The 24439-nt window shown below is 41.5% G+C and overlaps 1 protein-coding gene across 1 annotated transcript in view; it reads left to right on the top strand.

The window, feature by feature from the left end:
- SUCLG2 (succinate-CoA ligase GDP-forming subunit beta) overlaps positions 1 to 20193 on the top strand; it is a 276998-nt gene extending 256805 nt beyond the window's left edge. The window contains exons 10-11 of the mRNA XM_027586886.2: positions 1159 to 1279; positions 19112 to 20193. Of these exons, the coding sequence (XP_027442687.1) occupies positions 1159 to 1279; positions 19112 to 19227 (237 nt within the window). The 3' untranslated portion in view covers positions 19228 to 20193. The remainder of the gene's footprint in view (positions 1 to 1158; positions 1280 to 19111) is intronic.
- Positions 20194 to 24439: the final 4246 nt, after the last annotated feature.

Genomic DNA, 24439 nt, shown 5'->3' with positions numbered 1-24439 from the left:
GTAGAGGAAGGAGCCGAAGGAGAGAATCTCCAAACAGACTCCCCGTGGAGCGTGCAGCTCCACGCAGGCCTTGATCTCACGACCCTGAGATCGTGACCTGAGCTGAAAAAACAAAAGTCGGATGCTTACCCAGCTGAGCCACCCAGGTGTCCCTCCTCATATGTTTTGTGAAGTTAATTTAGCATATTGAAATAATAGGATTTTAAAATGGCATGCAACACTCACATATATGCTTTGGTGTACCTTAATTTAATTGGGGTGCCATCGTTGGAATTTTGACGCCTCCAGCTTGATGAATAGCCATTTTCTGTGGGTGTTATCAGTTAATCTAGGTAATGAATTCTCTTCATTATCTTGTTCTTCTGTTAATTATACAGGATTTTCTTATGCCTATTTATCAAGTCAGTATGAGTCTATTTTTTTTTTGACCCACATGCCTTTGAATATGGAATACGTACAAACAGGTTAACATGATGGGTTTAAATTTACATTTCTGAAAAATTTCCAGTCACTGGTTTAACTTTCCTCAGATCCTTACTTGTGGTATGAGCTTGTATCTCATTCTTTTGGGGCTCATTTTTTTAATCAAAAATGTTATCTAAGATAATTAAACTATTTCTGGCTTTTGAGAATATACCTCTAGCATATCAAAGAGGTAATAAGGAAGCATGGAAAAGCTTGAATCTTTACCTACTAAAACAAAACAACAAATAATCACTACGTTCCTACTTTTGAAATACTCCCTAAAGCTCATGACAGATAAAAATTTAAGTATAAAGCATGGGGGAGGGAAAGAAATAAGTACATAAAATTTTAAATGACACTACTCATAAAGGAACAGTTCTAGACAATATAAGAAAAAGCAGAACAGAGTATGTAATGAGTGGTGATTGATTTCACATTGAGTTCAGAGAATTGAGTGATCAGAGAATATGAGTTAATAGGGTAATGATATATATTGCTATTTACTGATTCAGTACTAAATTTTAACTTTTTTAACATTTTGTGGGCCTTTTGTCCTATATTTTATATTCTGTGGTTAAAAAACCCAGCAATAACAACAAGTCTTATTCTAATTGTCTCTATTGCTCAGGCAGTTAATTTTGAGAATGCCGGCCAACAGCGTTTTGACGGGCACCTTCCTATTTTGGATTTCAGGTGGAAGCCATCCTTGTCAATATTTTTGGTGGAATTGTCAACTGTGCCATCATTGCCAATGGGATCACCAAAGCCTGTCGAGAGCTGGAACTCAAGGTGCCCCTGGTGGTCCGGCTGGAAGGTGAGTCATGGTAGATTTCCACAGTGCCCAAGATCAGGTGCCCAGCATGTTTTTCACATACAGACTTCCTAAGACAACATAAAGAAACACTGGGCTAAGTAGGAGGAAAAACAGATGCTCTACAGAAATACTTCTCTGAGTCTCTAACAGGCTAGTAAGGACTGCCTCTCTCCAAGAATGGCATAGGTTATGATTCTCCAAATTTTCTAAACTCATTTCAGGTATGGATCACTTCATGAGGTTAGTGCTTTGAAACACTCTGAGAAATGCTACTCCAAGATTTATTCATCATGGGAGAGCAATGGTTGTTGAAACTTTTGGTCCTAGAACTCCTTTACTTGTTAAGATTGAAGACCCTAAAGAGCTCAGGTTTATTTTGGGTGATAACTGTCGGTATTAATTGATTACATAATTAATTAAATTATTGAATTAATAAATTAATTTGGTAACAGGTATAACTACTTGGAACTTTTAAAATACTTTTTCAACAATAATTTTATATTGTATATTTTATATATAAATACATATGCTATATATTTTATGAAAAATAACTATCTTTTAAAAATTTTAGTGAGGATAGAAGCACTGTTTTACATTTTTGCAAATCCCTTTACTGTCTAGCTTAATACTTGCTTCTGCATTATATCTGTTGCAATATGTTGTTTTGGTTGAAGTGTGTGAGGAAAATATGGCCTCATGGAGATATCTATTTGAAAAATGGAGGGGTTTTTAATAACCATTTCATATAGTTGTGAATTTTCTTATTGGTACTACACTAAAGTTAATAAGTTACATTTTCTTTTTAAAGATTAGTATTATGTGAAATCTGAAAGTATTTCAGTGGACTTCATACCCTGTTATATAAAAATCGATCTGTCTTGCACATTAAATGGATCTTATACATGTATGGTTTGCAGTACCATGCAAATGGAAAATATTGAATTATGCAGATCTTCCAAAGGTTGGCACATTGCAAAACACAATATCAAAAAATTCACATTTGTTCCTCTCACACCATTCTCATCGGCAAAACGTCTAAATATTGGGATGCTGTCAAGGTGGTAGATGCAGCTTTTCCAGAAATCTAATTTTCACATTAAATAAGGTATAAATTTTATCATCAGCCACACAATGGTCAGCTGTTTTCCTCAAAGTGACAGCCTCGCTTTACTCGTTTTGGAGAAAATCGGTGCCACATTCCTAAGTCAGGTTAACCACAGTGTGTCCGTCATTCTTCCAAGAAAATATAATGTTCCATAGAGAAGTGGGTGGTTTAGCTTGCTACTCAGACAGTTGCACAAACGCATTTTTTTAGAACAACCATCGTAGTTCAGGATACACCAGACTTGTTTTGTGTGTACTTGCCACTCGGTCACTCAGAGTATTCAAAAGTCCTATGCTTAGGAGTTGAGAGTTAATAAAATTAATATTCCTTTACTGTCCATCAGGGACATTCTTACTTGCAAGTGGCAACTTCTTATTCCAAGTGTGTGGTGGTGAAAGTATAGTGGCCATTCCTACAGCTTGGTGCCACACCTTTGATTTCATGGTAACATGCCATTTATTTTACCCGCCCCTGTGCTGACAGAGAGTATTGTTATTATTATTATAAAAGTAGTTTTTACGTCAGGGACTTCCCCTGGGGTTCTGTGGACCACACTTTGAAAACCACTGTAGTAGAGATGCAAAAACAGGCACTCCAGTATGAGAACCTGTGGCAAAGGCCTGTCCACCTGCTCAACAAGTTCAGATTACAGTGATCAAGCAGCCCCAGGAGTAGAATTCTGCAGTGCTGTTCTTGGGACAGTTCAGTTTCCCCAGCTTCTGTGCCAGTGCCATAATTTCCTAGACACCTTCCCCTCCAGATCAAGTCCAGGGATATTTTGACCCTGCTGTGTATCCCTGTCCTTTGAGGTCAAGATTCCAGAATAGTTGCAGCCTGTTTTGTTTCATTTTGTTTTCTGTTTGCCTCTTTCTATTTCTTTTTTCTCTCACTCTCTGCCATTCTCCTTTCTCCCTGAGACTCTCTGCCTTACAAATGTAGGTCTGCACCATATGGACATATGAATGAATTAAATCTTCTTAAAAATGTAAATGCGACATAATTGATCCCTATAAAAATAATTTCAATAAAAGGGAAATTACTGGCAAGACTGCAATGAAAAAATTGATCAAGAAGTTAGTGGGTTCATCAGTGTATGTATAATTCTGATTAAAATGTGGATGTCACAGTGTTTTCAGGGTCCAAGTGACCAGTAACCCTCAGGTTCTAAAAGTCATCTCTGCTTGCGTTCCTCAAGGGGAGCAAGTCTCTTTAAGCAGATTAGACTCGTGTCTGTTGCTTAGAAATGAGTATACTTTTGTGGGCTCCTTCTTTCTTGTGATCCCCTGTGTGCCTGAGTGGTTTAGTAGAGGCCCATAATTATTAGTTGTAAGTATATTCATAGAAAAGAAAGTTACCCCAGTTTGCTTTTCTACTTCACTATTTTTTCTTGAAAAGGAACACTTCTCTTATTTTTACACTGCACTTAGTGTTCCAGAAGTATTAAATGACCCCTCTCATTTATCCGTATCGTGTGTATCTGGGTAATACACATGCTGAACTATGCAAAATACCACGTCCAACGTTTTTTCCCCTAATAATCTCTGTTGCCTACCTCGGAGGTCTATCTGAGCCACTAGGAAGAAGCTTTGAAATTTCTCAGTTTGTTAGACAATCAGATTTGTATCTTTTAAGTTAGTGTACTTCCAAAATAGATGCTTGTGTTTTTTTTAATCCATTAATTAACATAATAAATACTATGTTTGGGTCATTGAGCTTTAGATATTAAGTAGAATGTGTAGAAATAGAAAAAGCCATGTTAGTTACTAGATAAATGGGGAAATAAAACAAAAAGAAAAAAGAAAAAGGAACAATACAGGATAATAGATTCAGAATGTTAATGGGTGTTGGCCTTAATAGACTGCTTCTGTCTTAGTAGCGGTTGCCATCGGGGCATCCCAGAGAGCCACCAGCGGGGCTTGTGGAATCTTTGCAAATATCCATACCTGGCAATGTCTACCATGCAGTGTACCATGGAGAATTGAACGTGATGATTTGAGATGAACTCAAAAAGGATACTGTCCCCCCAAATTTATGTAGACTAAAAATATCCATGGTGACCTCGTTGCCACTCCTCTCCTTCCCTGGAATGGCCCCTATCCCATAAGAAGCATTGAGAGCCTTTTATCAAGAAACCAAAAGCAGGAACGCTTTCGACATTTCTGAAGTCCTACTGGTGTTCTTTTCTTCCTCTTATAGGAATTAGTCTCTTGTGTGAAAAATGTCTCTTGCACTCAACATGGTTTGTATGAAGGTCACTAAAACCCATATGTGATTTCTGGGAAACCAACAGCCCACACCAAATCAGACCTGTCCCCATGTTGTGTTGGTACAAGAGAAAGGTGAAGAATTCTACTTTAACTCTGCTCTTGGCACTAATCAGAGATAACAAAATGAAGAAAATCAGTGATGGTATTACCCATAAGGGCCCTGTAAAAGGAACTAAAGAAAAACCAAGCCAGTGCTCTTTATGTTAAGGGAATGCAGACTCCTGTAAAATGTGTCCCTTAAGCTGAGTGCCTGTGTAGCTCAGCCCACTTTCTTTGGCATAGTCTCCTTTTTAAGCTTACTCAACATTGACTACTATAATTATAGTACATTTAGAGATGTGAGTTAGCAGAGAGATATTATAAAGGGAGAGTTTCCAAGATGAGCATGGAAATAAAAAGATTTGAATCATTGGAAAGGAAAGGGGAGGGAATTTGGTAAAGGATCAGAAGCAAGGCATCAGATCTGTTCCATACTTTGCAGTTGGTACCGGGACCATAATAGTGGTAAAACTTGAAACCTAGGACCTGGTAGATCAGAAGGCTGTCCTGGAGAGAGTAATGTGGCTTTGCAGCAACATATTATGGCTGGGAAATGAAGTGGGCAAATCATGTCAGTAGCCAGAGTCTACAACATTAGCTAGCAGGATTGCCATGTAGAGGTAAAAGTAGAGTAGACAACAGCAGAGATAGGAAAGGAAATGAGAGAAAAAAGAGGGGTATTGCGTTTTAAATCTAATGACCAGGAGAATGAAGGATGGTTGATGGGTACAGTCATCCTCAGTTGAGATGAACCTGTAACATCAGATGGAACACGTGTGGAGGTAGAGGTGGAGGAATTTAGCAAGGAGAAATGTGATAGAAAAATGGGTAAGTCAACCCATTTTGAAGTCCCCCAGTAAACCACACTCCAGTCTTGCTGCCGTGGAAACTGTTCTCCTGTAGTACAGCTTAGTTAAAAGGAAAAACCAACCCAAACCAAAAATCTCCTGTCACAGAAAGTCTGGTTCTCAGTGCTTCCAATGGGGAACAGTTGCTAACTACCAGGACCTTTTGAGGAATTTCTCTTAGACTCAATATAAATTTTTCATTAGCTTTCTCTGGGTTGGAAGACAAATTCTCCCACAAATGTGCATTCAGCCATATTTTACCCAAACTTAGAGCATGATATGGATCCTTTTTTTCTGAACAAACAACTCTTCATCATCTGTGTTGACAGAGGAAAACAAAGTGGTATAAAGAGGCAGGAACATTTTGGACAATGCTAGTGGTAGTTGCTATTTAACTTGATTTAACACTGTACTTTTTTTAACTGATGATTTTTTCAATTATGTTTATTCATATTAATGTTAAAATTGGTTCACATTCCCAGAATGTGCACCATCATCCCTCTAGTGAAAGGGAGATGGGAAAAGGTGTCCATCATCCCAGCATCTGTGATAAAGCTTAGTGACACGTAAGAGCTAGTGTAGTAGAAGAATTCAGACTGGGGTCTGAATTACAATAATAAATAATTATTATTGCTAACATTTGTTAGCTTGCCAAATTTCAGAATCTCTGACACATGGCTGTATAGTCTAAACAAATGTCAGATTTTTAATGACCAAGATAACAGGCATTTCAAAAGCCAGTAACAGGTTTTGTTAGTAGTATCTATTTCCTATAAATAAAGAAGTTAGTTTTGCTTGTTAAGTGGCCATTTAGAAGATCCAAGATCCTTGCCATAATTCTCAGTAATCTATGACGCATATTTTCAAGACGCCATTGCCACACACAGTGTATTAGAAATGTTTTGATGAGGAAAGTTTTAATCAATCAAATCAGGCTTGATTTAGTGGGATTTTGTGGACAAATCTTTCTTCTCAGCTGTATAAGTACAAGCTGTTTGGTAAGGAAAGGATTACTCTCCTCTTTGAAGATGGTAATTTTGTAATTACATGTATTTACTTGCCTTATCACAACAGAACTCACCAGCTGAGACACAGGATTATTTTTTATTTAAAAGACTTCTAGGTAAATCGAGCAATTGCATTTGGGGGGGAAGTTTAGTTTTTGTACACGGTTGTTTATGGCATGAATAAAGAACAAATAATCTGAGTTTTTTTTTCCTCTTTGACGTGTATATATACTTGGCACAAAAGTTACCTAGATGGTTAATTTATCCCAACCCATGATATTGTTGAAAAATGTACCAACATTTATTAACACCTTTGTGTACTCAGGGTGCAAAGATGTTTTAGCCAAAGCTTTGGGTTTTGTATGGGCAGTTTTACTGTTCTAGATCAGGGCATGCCAATATCTTTAGAGAACTTAAAAACAAAAATCATTTTTCCTTATTGTCCCATTTAAATCTGCAGCAAACTTCTTTAAAAAAAAAAAAAAGTATTTCATTCATTTATTTGACAGAAAGAGAGCACAAGCAGAGGGGGAGGGAGAAGCAGGCTCTCCACCGAGCAGGGAGCCCAATGTGGGGCTCCATCCCAGGACCCTGGGATCATGACCTGAGCCGAAGGCGGCCGCTTAACCGACTGAGCCACCCAGGCGCCCCTGCAGCAAACTTCTGTATCTCAAATAAGTCCGAAGAGGAATTTGCTTTTCTCTCAGGTGTTCATTATGATTCCAAGTTAAGCTATAAATAATAATGAGGCTGGATGATTGGTCGATTGGATCCTTTTTCTCTTAGCCAAATCTTTTCAGTTTGATTCTTCCATACAGTACCAGAAGGTTTGTTTCAGCAACATAAACATTTTGCTTCTCTTTTGACAAATGTCTTTCGAAACGAGTCCCTTGTGGGTTCCCTTCCTTATCCTTGTCAATCCCTCTAAATGTGCCCTTAACTCCCTTTACAGTTGTTGAGAAGGTAAATGTCTCTAAGTCAGAAACTTTGTATCCTGTTTCTTTTACTTTCTCCACCAAGGCACAGGCACCTCCTCTGTGTGGACAGGACCTCATTGCTGCTCTCTGCAATAGGGAGGAAGTTGAGCCCCAGCCAGAGCAATGCTGGTATCTTTCTTAGCGCAGACACAGTAAAGTTGCTCCATGATCCTTTGGTCCGCTCAAGGGGAGAAGAAACCTCGAAGTGTTCAGAGAGTTTTCCGCTGTGTCTCCACACACTTGGTGGCCGTGCATTCTGCAAGTCCTCCCTTACAGGAGGGTGTGAGACCAAGAGGAGGGCAGCAATTATTCCTCTGATTCCCGACTAGCTGGAAAAAAGTTTTCGTTCAGGATATCTGAGCCCTAGGTTGGCTGCTTCCCCTCAGAGTCCACAGAGAGTGGACTGTGGTGATCCTGGGTGGAGTGAGTGTGGTTGCCCAGCAGGGCCCGGGGCCTGGCTCTCTAACCCTTAACACCCCCTGGCCTCTTTGCACATTTCCCAGCGTTTGCTCTGTACTGAGTTTTTCATCTTCTCTTCCTTGCTTAATCCTGGTGGACCTGTCCCCCCACCCCTACCCCCAGCCTCTCCGAGCACGCCTTTCCCTGCTCTCCACGCCTGCGGTCTGGAAATGTGGCTTCAGGAGGAGAGGCCGGATCCTCTCAGCCAGTGCATCTCTTCTCTTCTGTGTGTTTGGTCTTCGTTGTCCTTGCTGTTGCCATTTTCCGCATACCCTGTTCCTCACCTTGCTTTCTCCTCTCATCTTCCTCCTCCTTCGCGGTCCCCTGTGGATGCACCTTTTCTGGGACTGATTTCACTTCCTGTTGATGTCTGTCACCTCTTCTCCCTCCAGTCACTGGCATCTTCTCCCTAGTGTTTAATTCATCGTCAGCAGGTTAAACCAGAGGACACGTTGGAGACAATCCTGCTCTGTCATCGAGCCTTAAATCCTCTCGTTGTCTAAATCGATAAACACTTCTGAATGTTTAAACTTTCCTGCACTTAAACATTACACCAAGTCTCACAGGACCTAACCTAAGGCATTAGGGTAGTGAAAGCTTTTTTAGATCGAATATTTAAGTTTCCAGACAAACCTACTAGATTTGGCACTTTGAGTTTTCATTTTACTTCTAGATGGTTCATGTGAGTCACTAAAATGTTTGCCCTGTTGGACATCCGCTGCCTTACACAAGAAAAAGCTACTCAGCACCCTTTCGGAAGGTAGTCATCCAACCGGTCCACGTTGTTGGGGTCTTTCAGGGGACCCAATGGCTCCTTCCCCATCTGGGGAATCTGGTGAGAAATATGACAAAGGTCTAAGAGACCAAAATACCACTTTCGTTACCGGTGAAGAAGGTGAAGGATGCACCTTATTGTATACCAACAGTGATCTTTCTTACTCTGAACCCCAAACACACCCAGTCATGGATACCACAGACCCAGAGTGGCAGGATGGGCTCCCTGTGAGAGCGCAGTGTAAGGGAAAGGCAGCGGAAGCTTCTGGGCTACACATGCCATCTTTCTCCTTTCGAACACTCCAGTCAGAGAAGTGTCTTCACTGCCGATGCAGAGCCAGTGGTAGTCAGAAATGAGACTGGGGTTGTTATGCTCTGCCTGGAAGGAAACACCTCTTGAATGCCATCCATGTGATTAGTCTGCCCTGGGCATGGGCCTGCCTTTTGGTCAGGTGGCTGCCTCAGTCTAGCCAGTGGTCCTTCCCTCAAAAACAGGAACCTGAAGTTGTTTCCACGAGGCACTTCTAATAAGGAGTGGTTTTAGAGCATGGCCAGTCTGGGGGCTGGCACATCCTAAGTCCTGCATCACGACACCACCGTCTGCTTTGGGGGTGTTTTCTGAGTAGTCAGTCGGTTCATCTCTTCATGCCTCAGTTTCCTTGTATAACACTTGAAAGTCATATTTGGTCAACCACCCAAAAGAGAACACATTGCCATCAGGAAAGGGACACCCTGGTAGATCCTGTCTGTCCTATTTTAGAGGTGGTAGGTGGGTCCTGTTAATAAGACTCTCCCAGAGAGTCCCACCTTGAGACTGCCCAAAGGCAGAGCTATCTAGGAGGAAAGACTCCACGAGAATGTTTGAGAACAGGCAGGACAAATAGCTTTCATCTCCTGCCCCCTTCTCTTTATTGGCAGCGGCTGCCTTCAGTGCTGTGCCAGGAAAGCTCTGTGGTCATTGTCTTCCACAGAGGTGGGAGCAGAGAGCGAGCACCTGAACCAAGCGCCAGCCACTGGAATCCAGCTGTCTGCAGCATCAGAAGCAGGAAGCAGGGGCTGCCGGCTGAAAAGGCATGAGATGAGACTGATTCTTATCCCCACAGCCACAGGGCCAAACATGTGGATTGTAGAGAGCAAGGGTCTGCAGATTTTTTCTGTAAATGGCCAGATTTTAGGCTTTGTGGGCCATGGATCCGCTGTTGCAGTCACTCACCTCTGCCACGGTAGCATATAAGCAGTGTGGACAATATAGAAAGGAATGGGCATGGCTCTGCCATGATGAATCTTCATTCCAAAGACAGACAGTGGGACGTAAGCTGCAGCCTGGTGTGGGTAGAGAAGAGGCCAGCAGCAAGACCTAGAATTCTAGGAAGTCCCCATGGTCTCTAAGTCTAAAGCCCCCTCCATCCTCAGCTCTGAATGGTTTTGTAAAAGTCCAGAAAGATTTGGGTGATATTAAGCTCTGAGAGTCTGACTTCTCAAGGAACAGTTTAGCAGTGAGATCTCTCAGTCATCCCTTCCTCCCCCCCCCCCCCCCACAGGGACAGAATCACGGGCAGCAATGTACTGATGCTCCTTCACGGGCAGCCGTGGAGGTCCAGAGTTGGGATTCCAGACAAAAGTCTCACACCGCCAAAATTACCTTTGAAAATTCCTGAAATCACCCATGTGTTAGAATATACATGAATTGAAAGCCATGAGGTAGACTGAAGGAAGACATGAAAGGAGAGTCCATGCGGATGTTTAGGTGTATAGAACATCCTTTCTTCACAGGAATGGCCCTGTTCCTAGTAGCTACAGAATTGTAGGGCATTCTTGCTTGCCAGAGGATTCATTCCATTCCAGTTTAATAGTAAGCCTCCCATACCAACATAACATATATGTTGCCTTTTTTGAGGATTAACATAGTTGAAAGCAAAAGCATCAGCAGCTTGCATACGCCCTCAATGGATATATGTTAGACTTGGTCCTCAACCTTGCTTGCAGGATCCTAAGTCCATGCACACCATTCCTTACAACCTGGCCATCAGCTTCCTGCCACTAGGGGCGGGCTCCAGCGGGCATCTTGAGAATACCTGCCACACTCCTACTCTCAGAAGTGGTTTCTTCTTACCGTGGCAGAAGAAATTACCGAGGAATATAGGGGTACACAGGATATAGTCCCATAGGATATCTTAAGTCATTTTTTATTTTTCTAAAATGTGAGGGATACAAAGCATTTCTGAAAGATACTCATCCAACTACATTAACTTCCCAAGGTCACTCACCACCTTGGTGACCAAACCAGGTGTAAAGTCTCAGTTTTCTCATCTGTGAAATGGGAATGTACATATGGCAGTCTCATGGGGTTGTTGTAAGAAGCAGATGAGTTTTAAAATAAACTAGACAGGTGCTGGCTCAGTAAATGTTAGCTGCTACCCAAGCTCTTGTTCCTAACTCGACCAAGGCGGGGACTCTGGGGCTGGAGGCAGTGTGCCCAGCGAGGTGTGAGGTACTGGGTGCCCGTCGTCTCAACAAGGGAGGACTGCTGAGGCAGCAGGACTTTACCTCGGATTCTCAATGAATTATTCCATTTTTAACAGTACAGTAACAAGACAAAAGGGATGTGATAAGTTATCTAAATTTACATGTCACCAAGAAAATGGACCTCTTCTATCTGCCTGTCACTTAAACGGAGAATAATGAAAGAGGATCAAGGGCAAAAGGACAGAGAACATTTTAGGAGAAATCTGCTGCTTTGTGGAATTTGGTTCGTTTCCACTGACCTCCTTTCTCCCTGGAGTGGAGGGGGGAAAGATTCCTTTGCTTAGAGCTGGGGTCAAAGTATTTGTCGATCTATGGGCCCTACTGATTCTGTCACAACAGCTCTGCCATCGACAATGTGTAAATGAATCACTTTGGCTGTATGCCAGTGAAACTTTATTTATGGACGTGGAAATTTGAATTTCATGTAATTTTCATGTATCACAAAATACTACTCTTCTGATTTTTTCTCCCAACTATTTAAAATGTAAAACCTATTCTTAGCTGATTTAGAACAGCCCTGACTTAGAACACCAGACCGAGAGTCAAACCTTTCATGGTTCACTGGTTATTTGACCTGAGCAAATCATCTAAAATTTCTGGGCCTCAGTTTCCTCTAGTGAAAACGAGAGACTGATCCTAAAGGTTTTCTATGATTCCTTCTAGCACTAAAAGGCCAGGTTGTGTGGTTGTCATGTGGCTTTGCAGTCAGATAAACCTGGGTTCTTAATCCTGGCTTGGCCTTTGACTTGCTGGGGTCATTGGGCAAGTTCCTAAGCTTCCCAGTTCAATTATTTCATCTGTAAAATGGGGATAAAAACTAGGTCTTCTTTAGGGTTGCTATGAAGGTTGTGAACCCCTTAACTCATGTATCCAACAGACATTAATTGCACCTAGTGTACATTCAATAAGTGCCAACTATTGCCTTCTTAAAAAGAAAAACAAAACTGATTTCCTATTAAAATAATCCTTAAAAAAAAAAAAAAAAAAAAAAACCCAGCTCCCATTCACGTCCAGACTGGAGAGTAGTTTTGTTCACAGCCCTGTGATAAAAGGCTGGCCTGATTGGGCGGGGGGTGGGGAGGGGGGGCTGTACCTTTTGAACAAAACTCAGTAATTTCTGTCCACTACTGTTACCTTCTTTTGCAGGTATTGAAAGCAGAGAACAGATTTTGATAAATTAACCTTGCATCTCTGTTTACAGCTCTCTCACTCCACCTGGTGGCAGGAAGTCAGTGGTCAAACATGCACTAGGAGGAGAGTTAAAAAATTTAATAATTATTCTTTTTATAATATCCTCTACCAGTAGAGCAAGATTTCATTATCAAACCATTCCCCTTTGATTCTCTATACATTGCCATTTTTAAGGCATGCATCGGGCAGATAACCACTTAGCTTAGCAGCTTTCCAGCAAGCTGATGTTAAGAAGTGCTTGAAGTTGAACCAGTGTGAGTCAATCAGTTATCTGTACAGGTGGTTATTAAAACTGTTGTCCTGCAGCCTTATTAAAAAGCAGTGCAGCATTTAATAAATATTAGAATGTCAGCAGCACTATTTAAATGTGAAGAAGAGATCAATTTCCTTTGTAATTGGGTACACAGGCATAAACACTGTCTTTGGAACTCTTAATTCTATGTCGGAGTTTAAAGCAGCTGTGGTGGTTTCTATTTAGAAATAAAGTCAAGGAAGGGGTTGGGGAGCTGGTGTCAGCCACCTGCTGAATCAAGAAGAAACAGACCTTGAATATTCAAAGAGCAGCCTTAATGAAAGGAACCCACACACCAGCAAGCATCTGCCCAAGGCCTCCCTTGTTTCTCTTTTCCAATGACCTCCTTTCGAGTCTGCTGGTTTTCTTTTTCACCCTCTGTGTCTTCAGACTTCCCCTTGGAGCTGCTCTCTCACGGGAACGAGGAAGCAGGGTGTGTGGGCAGCAAGGCCTAAGAACAGTCCAGGGAGAAACCAGCCTGGATGCCGGGACAGAGTGCTGCAGGGTCAGGAGACGGGCTGATGCACTGGGGACTTGATGGGCTCACTTTTTGCCCTTGCTCTCTGTATTTGACTCTTGTCTATATCTCTTTCTTTTCATGTGTCTGTCCCTCTGGGTTATTCCTCATGACTCTCTGTTTCCCCCTCCTCCCCTTCCCTCTCCTCTCTCCTTTTTCTCCTTCTCTTCTTCCTTTCCCTCTCCCTCCCTCTCATGCTGGGGTTCTGAGTATGCCTAGCCTGTGCTTAATAATTAAGGCTATAATTAAAGTGTAACTGCAAGCATAATTAAAATTCACTTTAATGGATCCTGGAATTGTGAAGCCATTAGGCATTTTGATATGGCCCTGCAGGAACAGCTGGAAGGAGAGAAGGGCCCGTTTTCCTGAGGGCTGTCGCAGCCCCTGTCTTCTGGCCCCGCCCCCTAGTTGTTAACCTTGAGCAAGGCCTCCGGGCAGGTGGGGGGGGGGGGGGGAGGGGAGGGAGCGGGGCGGCAAGAAGAGCTGCTGGGCCAAAGGAGCGGCAGCAGCTTGGAGTCCTCCAGGGCACTGCAGACAGCCCCCTGCTGCTTGGCCCTTCTTAGAGAAGGAGGCCGCTAGAGAAGCCCGGCTGGAGAACCCGAGAAAACTCAGAACCAGTCGCTGTTTATTTTCAGGTTGTTTGGGGTTTCTATTTCAATGCTATTAAAAAGGGGATTATTTGGGGGATGTCAGGCCAGCAAAGTGATCAGAAAAGCACCCTCCCACACCTCACCTTCTCGGGCACACTTGCTGTATATGAGTCCATCCATCGTCATTCAGTCCATCAAGTGCGCACTATGTGTAATAGCTACTGCGCTAAGCGCGGAGAGATCCTGGTGGGGCGGCTGGACACAGTGTCAGCCCTCAGAAGTTTACCTTTGGTGGGCCGAGAGAAACGTCAGTGAGCAATCCCAATAGTGCTATGATTCTGAAAGTACAAGGTACTCTAGAAGCTCTTTTACGGGCCACTGCTCTAGTTTAGGGGTTGGGGGAGTAGTGACAAGGAAGTCACCCCCAAAGAAATGCCATGTAAACAGGTATCTTGTGAATGTTTGGGTGTCAGCTGAGCAGAGAGAAGGCAGGAGTTCGAGTTCTGGGTGGAGGACTCAAGGCCAACGCCCCTGCATTTCTGCAGTTCACGGATTTCTAAATCAGTCATGTTTCCCTTTTGAGAATACGTGGTGCTAAGTTGTGTCCCGAAGAAGGTGTTAATTAAGTAACTTCCTTGGTTGCAAGGAAGAGTGACTGGTTCAAGTAGTCTCAAAAACCTAAAATGGTCAAGAGCTGATTTCATCCATAGCCCTGGAAAGGATTGCAAGTAAAGCTGCATAAACAGTTCTCAGAATGGACAGGAGCCAGGACGGAGCTGGCCCCCAGGGAGAGGAAGCTGGGGCATGGAGTCTGCCCTCCGGAGCATCGCCCCAGCAGCCTGTGCACCTGACAACACTCCTCTTGGCATGTTTGTGCTGCCTTTCTCAAGCCTGCTTACTTAGAGCTATGTCCTCTTTGTGCTGCCCCATTCTATTTCATATATACTACCCATTCAGATTCTCAGCAGAGCAAACCTAATTGGACAAGCTAATGAACATCGTCTGTATTTGGACCACCCTCGGATCAGGTACAGTCATGCATGGGACTGTCTCCGTATCTGTCTCCAGACAAAGATCACCATGTGGTCCCTCCTCTAGCAGGGGACAGTGGCCAGTATAGGTATAGCCAGATAGGGAAGTTGGAAAAAGCAGACATCCTAGTACCTGATCCTTGCTCTTAAAATAATTTATAGCATCATTGAAGTTTAGATGATCTCATGAGTGGGAAAGCGCTACAGATTTTAAATGTCAAACAGGAGTCACCAGGAAATCAAAACAGAGTGGGATGAACAAAGGATTTTGAGACTGAATCCTGCCAATCACTAAGCCTCAGTGCTCTTTGCCAAAAAAGTAAATAAATGGATAAAAAGACTCATTTTTAAATACCTGACTCACAAGGCCTTTTAGAAACACCAAACTCACAAGTTCTAAGTCTCAAAGTATTGTGGGAAGACTGAAAAACAGAGATTTTTTTTTTAATTATTGTCAGTGTGATTATGATGATGATGATGTCATGTATTTATAAAAATTGTAAGAAGGGGTCCTCCAAGGTTCAGCATGGATGTTTCAAGCATTAGGTCCAGAAATCATTCAAACATTGAGAGATGAAGTTCAATGTCTATCCCACTATTTCCTAGCTATTACTAGCCATGCTAGCTAGGTTTTGACCTTTAACTTAATTGTGCCTAAGTCCTCCCTTCTGTAAAAGGAAAATAGTAATAGTAGTTATCTCAGGGTTGCCATTGAGGAGCAAATGAACTAATATACTTAGGCCCTGGAACAGTGCATGACACCTGCCAAGTGAGAGCTGCTATTACTGCTCTTGTTAATGTTCTCACTCCTACTGGCACTACTACTTCTTGTACCAGTCCAGTTACACAGAGAGAGAGCTTGACAGGCATGGGTAAGATCTGTGTCCACAGGAGGACTCTCACCAAAGAAAGGTAGAGTCAGAGATGAGGAATGTTCAGGCAGCTGAATCTGCTTCTTGATGTATGGGGTTCTTGGGGGGGGCTATCTGTTGAGATTGGAGATGCTCTGAAGAGAAAGGAAAGAGCCTTTTTTTATCCTAACTTAAATTTCTTCCCTGGAAGAGAACTCTAGTCCACGTCTCTGTTGAAGGAGATAGAAATTTACATATTTCACTTTCATTGACCTTCTAACCCAAAGACCAGTTCCGTTCTGTGTCATTCAGGACTTTGCTTCACATTGTGTCATGATTCCATGAAAGCCTTATGTACAGATTAATGTCAGAATTCCTTAGCCTCATATTTAACACCTGCCATGGTCTGATCCTCTGTCCTACTTTTCAACCTCTGAGACCTTGTCTGAAACCTTACCAAATGAATCAAAATGAACACTGAGGTTGTATTAATGAAATAATAAATCTTAATATCTGCATTAGTTAAGTAACCAACATGTAACAAATTGCCCTGAAATTTAACAGTTTAACACCAGGAACATTGTTGATCTCAGTTTCTGTGGTGGCGAATCTGGGTGTGGCTTAGCTGGGTCTTTTGGCTCAGGGTCTCAAAGCTGCAGTCAAAGTGTCAGCCAGGGCTAGGGTCATTCATGTCAAGACTTGACTAGGGAAGGGGTTGCTTCCGAACACACTCACGTTGTTGTTGTCAGGGTGCAGTTCCTCGTGGGTTGTCAGACTGAAAGGCGTCAGTTACTCCTTGGCTTTTGGCAGGAGGCAGCCCTGAGTTCCTTGCCTTGCCGACTTCTCCGTAGGGCAGTTCACAGTATGGCAGTTTGCTTCCTCAGAGTGAACAGAGAATCAGAGGGAGCAAGAAAGAAGTGTTGGGCTTTTGTAACTTAGTCCTAGAGGTGACATTACATCACTTTTGCTCTATTCTTATTCATTAGAAGCAAGTTGCTGGCTCCACCGACAGCCCAAAGGGATTACACAGGGGCATGAACACCCAGAAGTAGGGATTGATCATATGAGAGCCATTTTTGGAAGCTGCCTACCACACTTACAAAGTAACATGTCAGTTAAAGTAATGCTAGCTGCTAAAACAACAGATAAACACTGAAATGTGAGTCTTAACATACTAGAAGGTTCTTCCTCACTCATATAAAGTCTAAGAGGGTGGGTGAGTGGGGTGCTCTGCTCTACAAAATTATGCTCGTATCCACGCTGAAGGAGTCATTGCCATCATCAAAAGGTGACTTACAGGGTTGTCTTGGCTGGCAATGTTCCAGAAGGCAGACCGGGAGAACTGGGTGTGACTACAGAGAATCACTTTGGCGATTTTTGTGGGGGTGTGTTTCATGTCCACTCACACGCCCTTGGCCAGAACGCAGTCATGGGACAGCACGTAGAAGCAAGAGGCCCTGGGAAATGTAGTTCCTGGTTGGGCAGCCACCTCCTGGCAGCAGCTGTCCCCTGTAGAAGAGAAGCATGAATCTTTGGTGGACAGCCAGCCAAGTCTGCCCCAGATGTGCAGACATTTATCACATCACATGTATTATTTCATTTGCTTCTCATCACAGCCTATGCTATCAGCATTATTAATTCCCATTTTAAAGAGAAGGAGAGGTGGGGCAAGGGGGCAAAGGGAGAGGGGGAGAGAGAATCTTAAGTTGGCTCCATGCCCAGCACAAAGCCTGATGCAGGGCTGGATCTCACCACCCTGAGATCATGACCTGAGCCGAAATCAAGAGTTGGGACGCTGAACGAACTGAGCCACCCACGCGCTCTATTATTCTCATTTTATAAACAGGGAGACAGATTGGCATATCTTTAGAACATTTAGGCTTGTATAATTAGAACAGAGTTCAAGTTCCCTTCTCTGTCACTTACAATCTGTGACTATGGAAAAGTGATTTAAGCTCTCCATGCCTCTGTTGTCTCATCTGTGAAATAGGGACAGTAAGATCTAGGCATCATCGTCACAGAGATTTTGTATGCTGCTTTTGAGTCACTTAGCATTATATCTGGCATATGGAAGGGCTTAATGAGTATTGGTTATGGGTCAGATGATCATAGTGTTATGTCTAGAGATAAAGAAGTTGAGGCTCAAAGGAGTTACATGATTTACCTAAAACAACTAATACACAGCAGAGCCAGGATGAGAAGCTGGGAGTTTTAGGTAACAACTTCCCTACCTTTTGAGTTGTTGCTTTCCGCAGAGGCCATTCGGCACATTGCTGTGGAAAACAGCACCGAGTAAGCCTTGAACTAAAAACCCAGGGCCAAGTGTCCCCTTCCCCACTGCTGTGGTGGCCCCGGGGTCCCAGGAGAATCAACACTACATCAACTTGCCAGCACAACTGTTCCTCTTTAACTTCACCTTTGCCTGTTTGTATGAAACATGCTGACCGAAGGCCTCCTTTTTATTTGTACGCGTAAGTCCTCCAAGGCCTGTATTTCAAGGTCTTTGTTTATAAATAGGCTCTGTCTTGCTAACTAGACAGAAGCACAGGAAATGATGTAAGATGAGGTATTTCATTAGACTCTTAAATTTTATCACATTTCTCCTACGGGCTTGTTTGCTCTGAAAGAACAGAAAAGCAGTTTGCAGGCTAAACAGTCAGTTGCAGAAGCACACCTTTGGGTGCGATAGCTTGGCCCATGGATGCTACAAACCTGGCAGGAACGGGGCACCGAGACACCCCCTCAGAGGCTACAGTGCTCTTTTCAGGTCCTCTGCCCTTTCTGTCATGCACAGTGGGGAGGAGGCAAAAACAGGTGTGTGGAATACTGTCAGTGTTCCCAAGGCAGTGAATTGGTGGCCATTGGTGGGCAGGTTCTTAGAACTTTAGATGAGATACCACACCCATTTGCCATTCTCTGGCTCATGTTTTACACATGGCTTTTTCTTTAGATTCCATATTCAGATTATTCAAGCAAGGGATGAATCCGTTTCAGAGGATTTTCCTCTTTCAAACTAGTTGACCAAGTAGTCGTTAGTTTTTCTTTGTTCACGGTCTTATAAGAACATCATTATTTGCATTTTTTTAAATGCCAGAAGAAATAGAGGTAGCATCTTTATAATGCCAGACATTTGGGGTGAAAAGAGCAAAAACAAAACAAAAGGTAAATTTGTCATCTGGATCTATGTGAATAGCCAAATCTGGATCCTAAAAAGCTGAAACTGAATTGTAAATAAATTGTGTTAGTGAGACCTGGGCATTGCACGATTTCTGGTCCTAGGAAACTGCCCAGGGCACCACCTCCAGTCTCATTTCAGTGACTGTCCGTCCCCTCCCCCCCCCCACCCCCCACCTTCTAGGAACCAATGTCCACGAGGCCCAGAACATTCTCAATAACAGCGGACTCCTCATTACTTCGGCCGTCGACTTGGAGGACGCAGCCAAGAAGTCTGTGGCCAGCGTGGCTAAGAAGTGATAGCTTTGTCCTGACCCCTTGGAGGAAGAAGTGCATTTTGCCATAAAAAGGATTGTTTCTCTCATCACTGTGAAGGAAATGATTATCCCATTGGGAAAAAAGGGAGAAGGGATGAGCCAGGGGATGAATCACTGTACCTAAGATCTTAAATCTGCATTTTCTTGAATAAGACAGCTAGACAGCCTAAATAATCTGATTTCACTTAGAATCTTTATTAATGTCCTGTTCTCACACTTCTCTGTCATGGTAAGCCTGCTCAGTAGGCATTGTTTTGCCAACTTTGGGGGAGCAATCTATTTGGCCAAACAGTGTGTGTATATATACACAGAATTTGAGATCAGACCCTGGTTCATTTACAACAATTTTACAACTTTAATAAAAAAAAAAATTACATGCTGTAAAAAACTCAAACAAGATTCCATTTGACAGATTGTCAAAAAGGTCCAGCTAAGACATTCAGAACTGTTGTACACTGCAACAGCTTCTACAAGTTTCTAATTCCAATAGGCTTAGGAAATCCCTGGATGTTCCAAAACATGCTATTGTACAGTGGAGGATCCACATTAATATCCCACACTTGTATTCTACCGTTTGCCTTAATATTGAATACACTGTTTACCTCACACTAAAAATAAAGCTGAAAGCCTTATTTGTGATTTTGGCATAGAAGGTTCTATTTCAGTGTCAAAACCGAAGAATGCTGATTCTTATGGAAATCTCCATAATTAAGTCATTTCAAGACGAGACAGTGCTGAAGATCAGATTATATTTTGTCGGTATTTTTTCTCCCCTTCCTTCTCCCTCCAGAATCTACTCACTGGGGAGAATGTAATTGAAAGAATGTGGCTTTTTCTTATAATGTCCATTTTTGTGGTGGGAAGGAATTTGAATTAGGTCTTTGTTTAAATTTTGGTAAATTTTTATCTGTACACAAATTTAAATAAAATTATGTTTTGTAAGCTCTAAGGTCTTTGTATTTCTCGTTTTAGTCCATTTCATTCCTCAAACGATTTTTCTTTTACATCTTAGGCGTGACTCCAAAATTAGAGAATTTGGGTTGTTCTGGGATTATTTCAGTTCCATTCAACTTTATCAACCACCATTTCTGTTAGGAGATTATGCAATGAAAGAATAAAAATTTTATATAAACCAGAAGCCCAGGTAAGTGTCACAGATGTCTAACAGGTTAAAATATGACTTCAGTCTGCACAATGCTAAAGGAAATATATACATGTAAACTTGTCCTATTTAGTGAGACTCAGTTGCCAGCATTAAAGGTTTTTCTCTTAGTGTACAAATGTTTAGCAGACCAAATTTTTCTGTTTGTTTTCTTTTATCAGTTTACACTGTTCTCATAAATTTCATATATGGACAACAGTTAAAAAGTCATATTTTTCTAGCTCTGTATTTTCTATGGAGAGAAAAACCATTTGATAGATCAGTCTTACATCCTTTTTTGTTCGATGAATGAAGATGAATGAAGAATATTAACAATGTCTTTTTAGATGAGCTTTGGTTCTTGATTGCTTGATAACCAGTTAGTATGGTAAAGGAAATAACATACACATTGTCAGTTAGACAAAATTCAGCATATTTGTATTTTTTTTTTGCCCTTTGTAAAAACCTGTGTTCACATAACTGTATATACTGCTGTTTCTAATGAATCCAATTTGGAGGAGGAGATAAAGGAATTAAGTCATTTGTGTGATTATTTTCTAAAAGCGTTAATAAGCAAATAGTTCTTTATTTTCAAATAAGTGGTTATGTGTCAGAATTAAGGTGGGTTTTTTTCTGTCTTGGAAGGTCCACATGTCTGAGTTTATATTGCTCACATGGCATCTTGGTGCTGAGCACAGCATAGTTTGTGTGAGTATTTGTAGAATGAATCACTGCTATGTGTGTGTTGACCCAGCTATTGTGACTGGTGATATAGGGTAGAATAGGGACACTTGGTGATGTTGGTGGAGCTGAAGTCCTCCATATGTTACCTCCACCACAATTCCCTATGTTTCTGACCTTCCAGCATCCCCTTCAAGTCTGTCTCCTGTACTGTATATAAGAGTGAACAATAATTTCCTTTAAATCATAGCAGTAGTTTTTAAACTTGGCCCTGTTCTAAGCGAGAGTATCCATGAAAGGAGGTGACAGTCTAAACACAGTACTCAGTATGCAAGATGCTTACAGAGTAGTATACACTTTTTACTTCACCTACTTTGCACACGAGATTTTAATGGATTTGCTAGTCTACACATCATTCTCCTGGAACAAGCAACAGGTTTAGAGGAGGCGAAAGTCCTGACCCTCCCACTTATCAACATTCACTTCTTTTGAGTTGATTATCCTATGGTATTTGTCCAGACTCTTGTAATGACAAAAACCTAACTCAAGTTTAAGAAAAACGGGGGAGAACTGTTTTGGTCTTGTGATTATAAAAGACAGAGGTTCTGCTTACAGTTAAGGCTGGATCCAGAGACTCAAAACCTCAGAACTTGGGCTCTGCATCTCAGAACAGTTTGTGTCGTGTTGGCTTCATTCTCAGCCCATTTCCACAAGCTGGCAAAATGGCTGCTGTTCGTGCCAGGTATATATTCTTAAGTTGAGCATCCCTGAAAGAGAAAGAGAGAGGGAGTGGGTGAGAAAGAGAGAATGAAAGGAAGGGAGGGAGAAGGAGGGGAGGGAGGGGGGGAGAGACAGAGAAAGAAGAAAGGAAGGAAGGAAGGGAAAAAGGAAGGGAGGGGAGGGAAGGAAGGAAGGAAAGAAAAAAAAGGAAGGAAGGAAAGAAAAAAAAGAAAAAAAGACTGAAGGAAGAGGAAGGAAGCAGGGAAGCTACTCTCTTCCAGGAATCATAAGAAACATCTCAGAATTAGGATGACCAACTATTTTTGGCCAGGAAACAATCCCTGAACCAGTCCTTCTGGCCAGGCGTTTATAGGGCTGCAATGAGTCTGTGTTAAATACTCACCTTGTTGGCCTGAGCCTGGGACCAGCCTGACCCAAACTCCCAGAGCTGAGAGTGAGGGAAGGAGGGGTAGTTCCATAAGGAAAACTAGAGATCTGCTAAGATCAGTGTATGCAGGGAACGGAAAATAAGAGATGACAACCACACTCATCAACAGTGAAGCAATGAGGCTAAACAAATTATTCCATAAGGATGCTTCCAACTCCAGAATTTCATGGATCTATTAATTTCTTACCAGTTCTTTGAGGTACATTTTTACCCAGGCACACAAGTTACTAGGTTTTTTTTGTATAGATGTTACTTGAGTCATCTAAATATTTGACCTTAATTGGTTAGCCTTGAACAGTAATGTCCATCTAAGAAATAACGACATTATGGCACTTAGCTCAATTTTGGTTTTGTATTTAAGTTTTAATTCAATTCATAAATTAGTAAAAGAGCCAGGAAACTTTAAAGGATCTGACTAGATCTGTGAATCATTTTTAATTAGTTCTTTTCTGATTTATATGCTGTATACATCCCTCTCAACTTGCTGTCTGAGGGGGGAAAATCATCCTAAAGAATTATATCGTTTTTTTATTCAAGGTCTTAATGAAACTGAGAAGAAAAATTATGTTTTGACATTTCTAAATTAAACATTTAAAAGCCTGTGATCATTTGCAGGATGCAATCTATGTTCAAAAAATTAAAATAAATGAAAAACTTATAGTAGTGGTTTAAAAAAAAAACAATGTGGGGAAGAGCAAGGAAGAATATGTTCTTACACATCCTTCTGGATCTGGAATTGGCAAATTAAGAAGTGAGGAGCTGTTTTAGTAAATAAAGTTATATTGGCACACATCCATGCCTATTTATGCTCATGTTGTCAATGGCTGTTTTCATTCTGCAAGAGCAGAAGTTAGCTAGTTGTGATAGAGACTTCATGACCCTAAAATATTTCTTTTTTTGTTTTTTTTTATAGAAAAAAATAGGTAAATTCTATTTTTGGGTTTTTTATAGAAAAAAATAGGTAAATTCTATTCATCTAGATAAAATAAAATAAAAAATATAGTATTACTCCAAAAGTGACAGCAACAGATTATTGTTTCCAAACAAGGAAAAGGCAAACTTAGACATTAAAGTGAAACCAGTGAGTAAGTAAGAAATGGGATCTCTGATCTTTCCATTTTTAAGCCTTGAGAGAACTTAGTAGTCTACAAAAGGCCATTTGCCAGTGAAAACTTATTCCATTATGTTAATTTGTGTCTTTTCGTTGCCACCAAAATTGCCTGCAGGTAGCTTGGTGTGCTTTGAACATATGCTACTCTTAACTACTTACAGGTGTGTTGGAATAATATCAAATCATGGCTATGAATATTGAACTCCCAAAGAGCTGAACCTATTGAGTCATCCTCAAAGTTGTCCTTGCTAGAGACTGTTGTGCATAATTTAATCTTGGGGTCTTGGATGATAAGAAAGCAAGAAAAGAGTGATTTCAGTGCACCTGATGCCCACGACTGCTGCAGAGGCATTAATTCCATTTTACCATGGAGGAAATAGTAACATAATGAGATTAAAGTTGTTCTGCTAAAGTTGTATACTTAGTGGCAAAAATTTAGCCTTCTAGACTTCTGGTAATCCTATCATTTCCATGGCATCAGTGCCCGATAGAACTTTCTTCATTGATGGCAGTGATAAGTATTGGTGCTGTCCAGTATGTAGCTGTAGCCACATGTGACTTTTGAGCCCTGAATTTTGAAGCCTATTTAATTTCAGTTAATTCATGCCCACGTGTTGCCAGTAGCAACCATATTGGACAGCAGGGCTTTGCAGTCTAAATCTAGTGGGTTTTAGAATGCATCACTTTCACATCAGAGGACCTCACATTGATTCAGTGCTTACTGTCTGCCAAGAACTTTACATATGTTGCCTTCATTAATCCCCTTTGCAACTCTGTGCATCTATCATTCTTATTCTACAGATGAGAACATTGTATCTCAGGAAAGGTAAGAACATGACCAAGAACACACAACTGATATGTGGCTGGTCAAGATTGAAATTCTGATCTTCTGAATCCAAAGCCACTGCTCTTGGTTTTAAATCTGTCAGGACCCCAGTTCAGCATAGTTGTACTGCGTATAGTCATAGATAATTTGAAAGAATGTTTGAGACAAAGACATTTAGCAAGCTGGGTTCTTGAATCAGTTTCCTTTTTAGTGTATCCCATACCTTGAAAACCAAATTTAAAAGCTCAAATGTCATCTTATGCAATTC

Source organism: Zalophus californianus, chromosome 1 (assembly GCF_009762305.2).
Source record: "Zalophus californianus isolate mZalCal1 chromosome 1, mZalCal1.pri.v2, whole genome shotgun sequence".
NCBI lineage: Eukaryota > Metazoa > Chordata > Mammalia > Carnivora > Otariidae > Zalophus > Zalophus californianus.
This window is presented reverse-complemented; position numbering and strand designations above follow the sequence as displayed.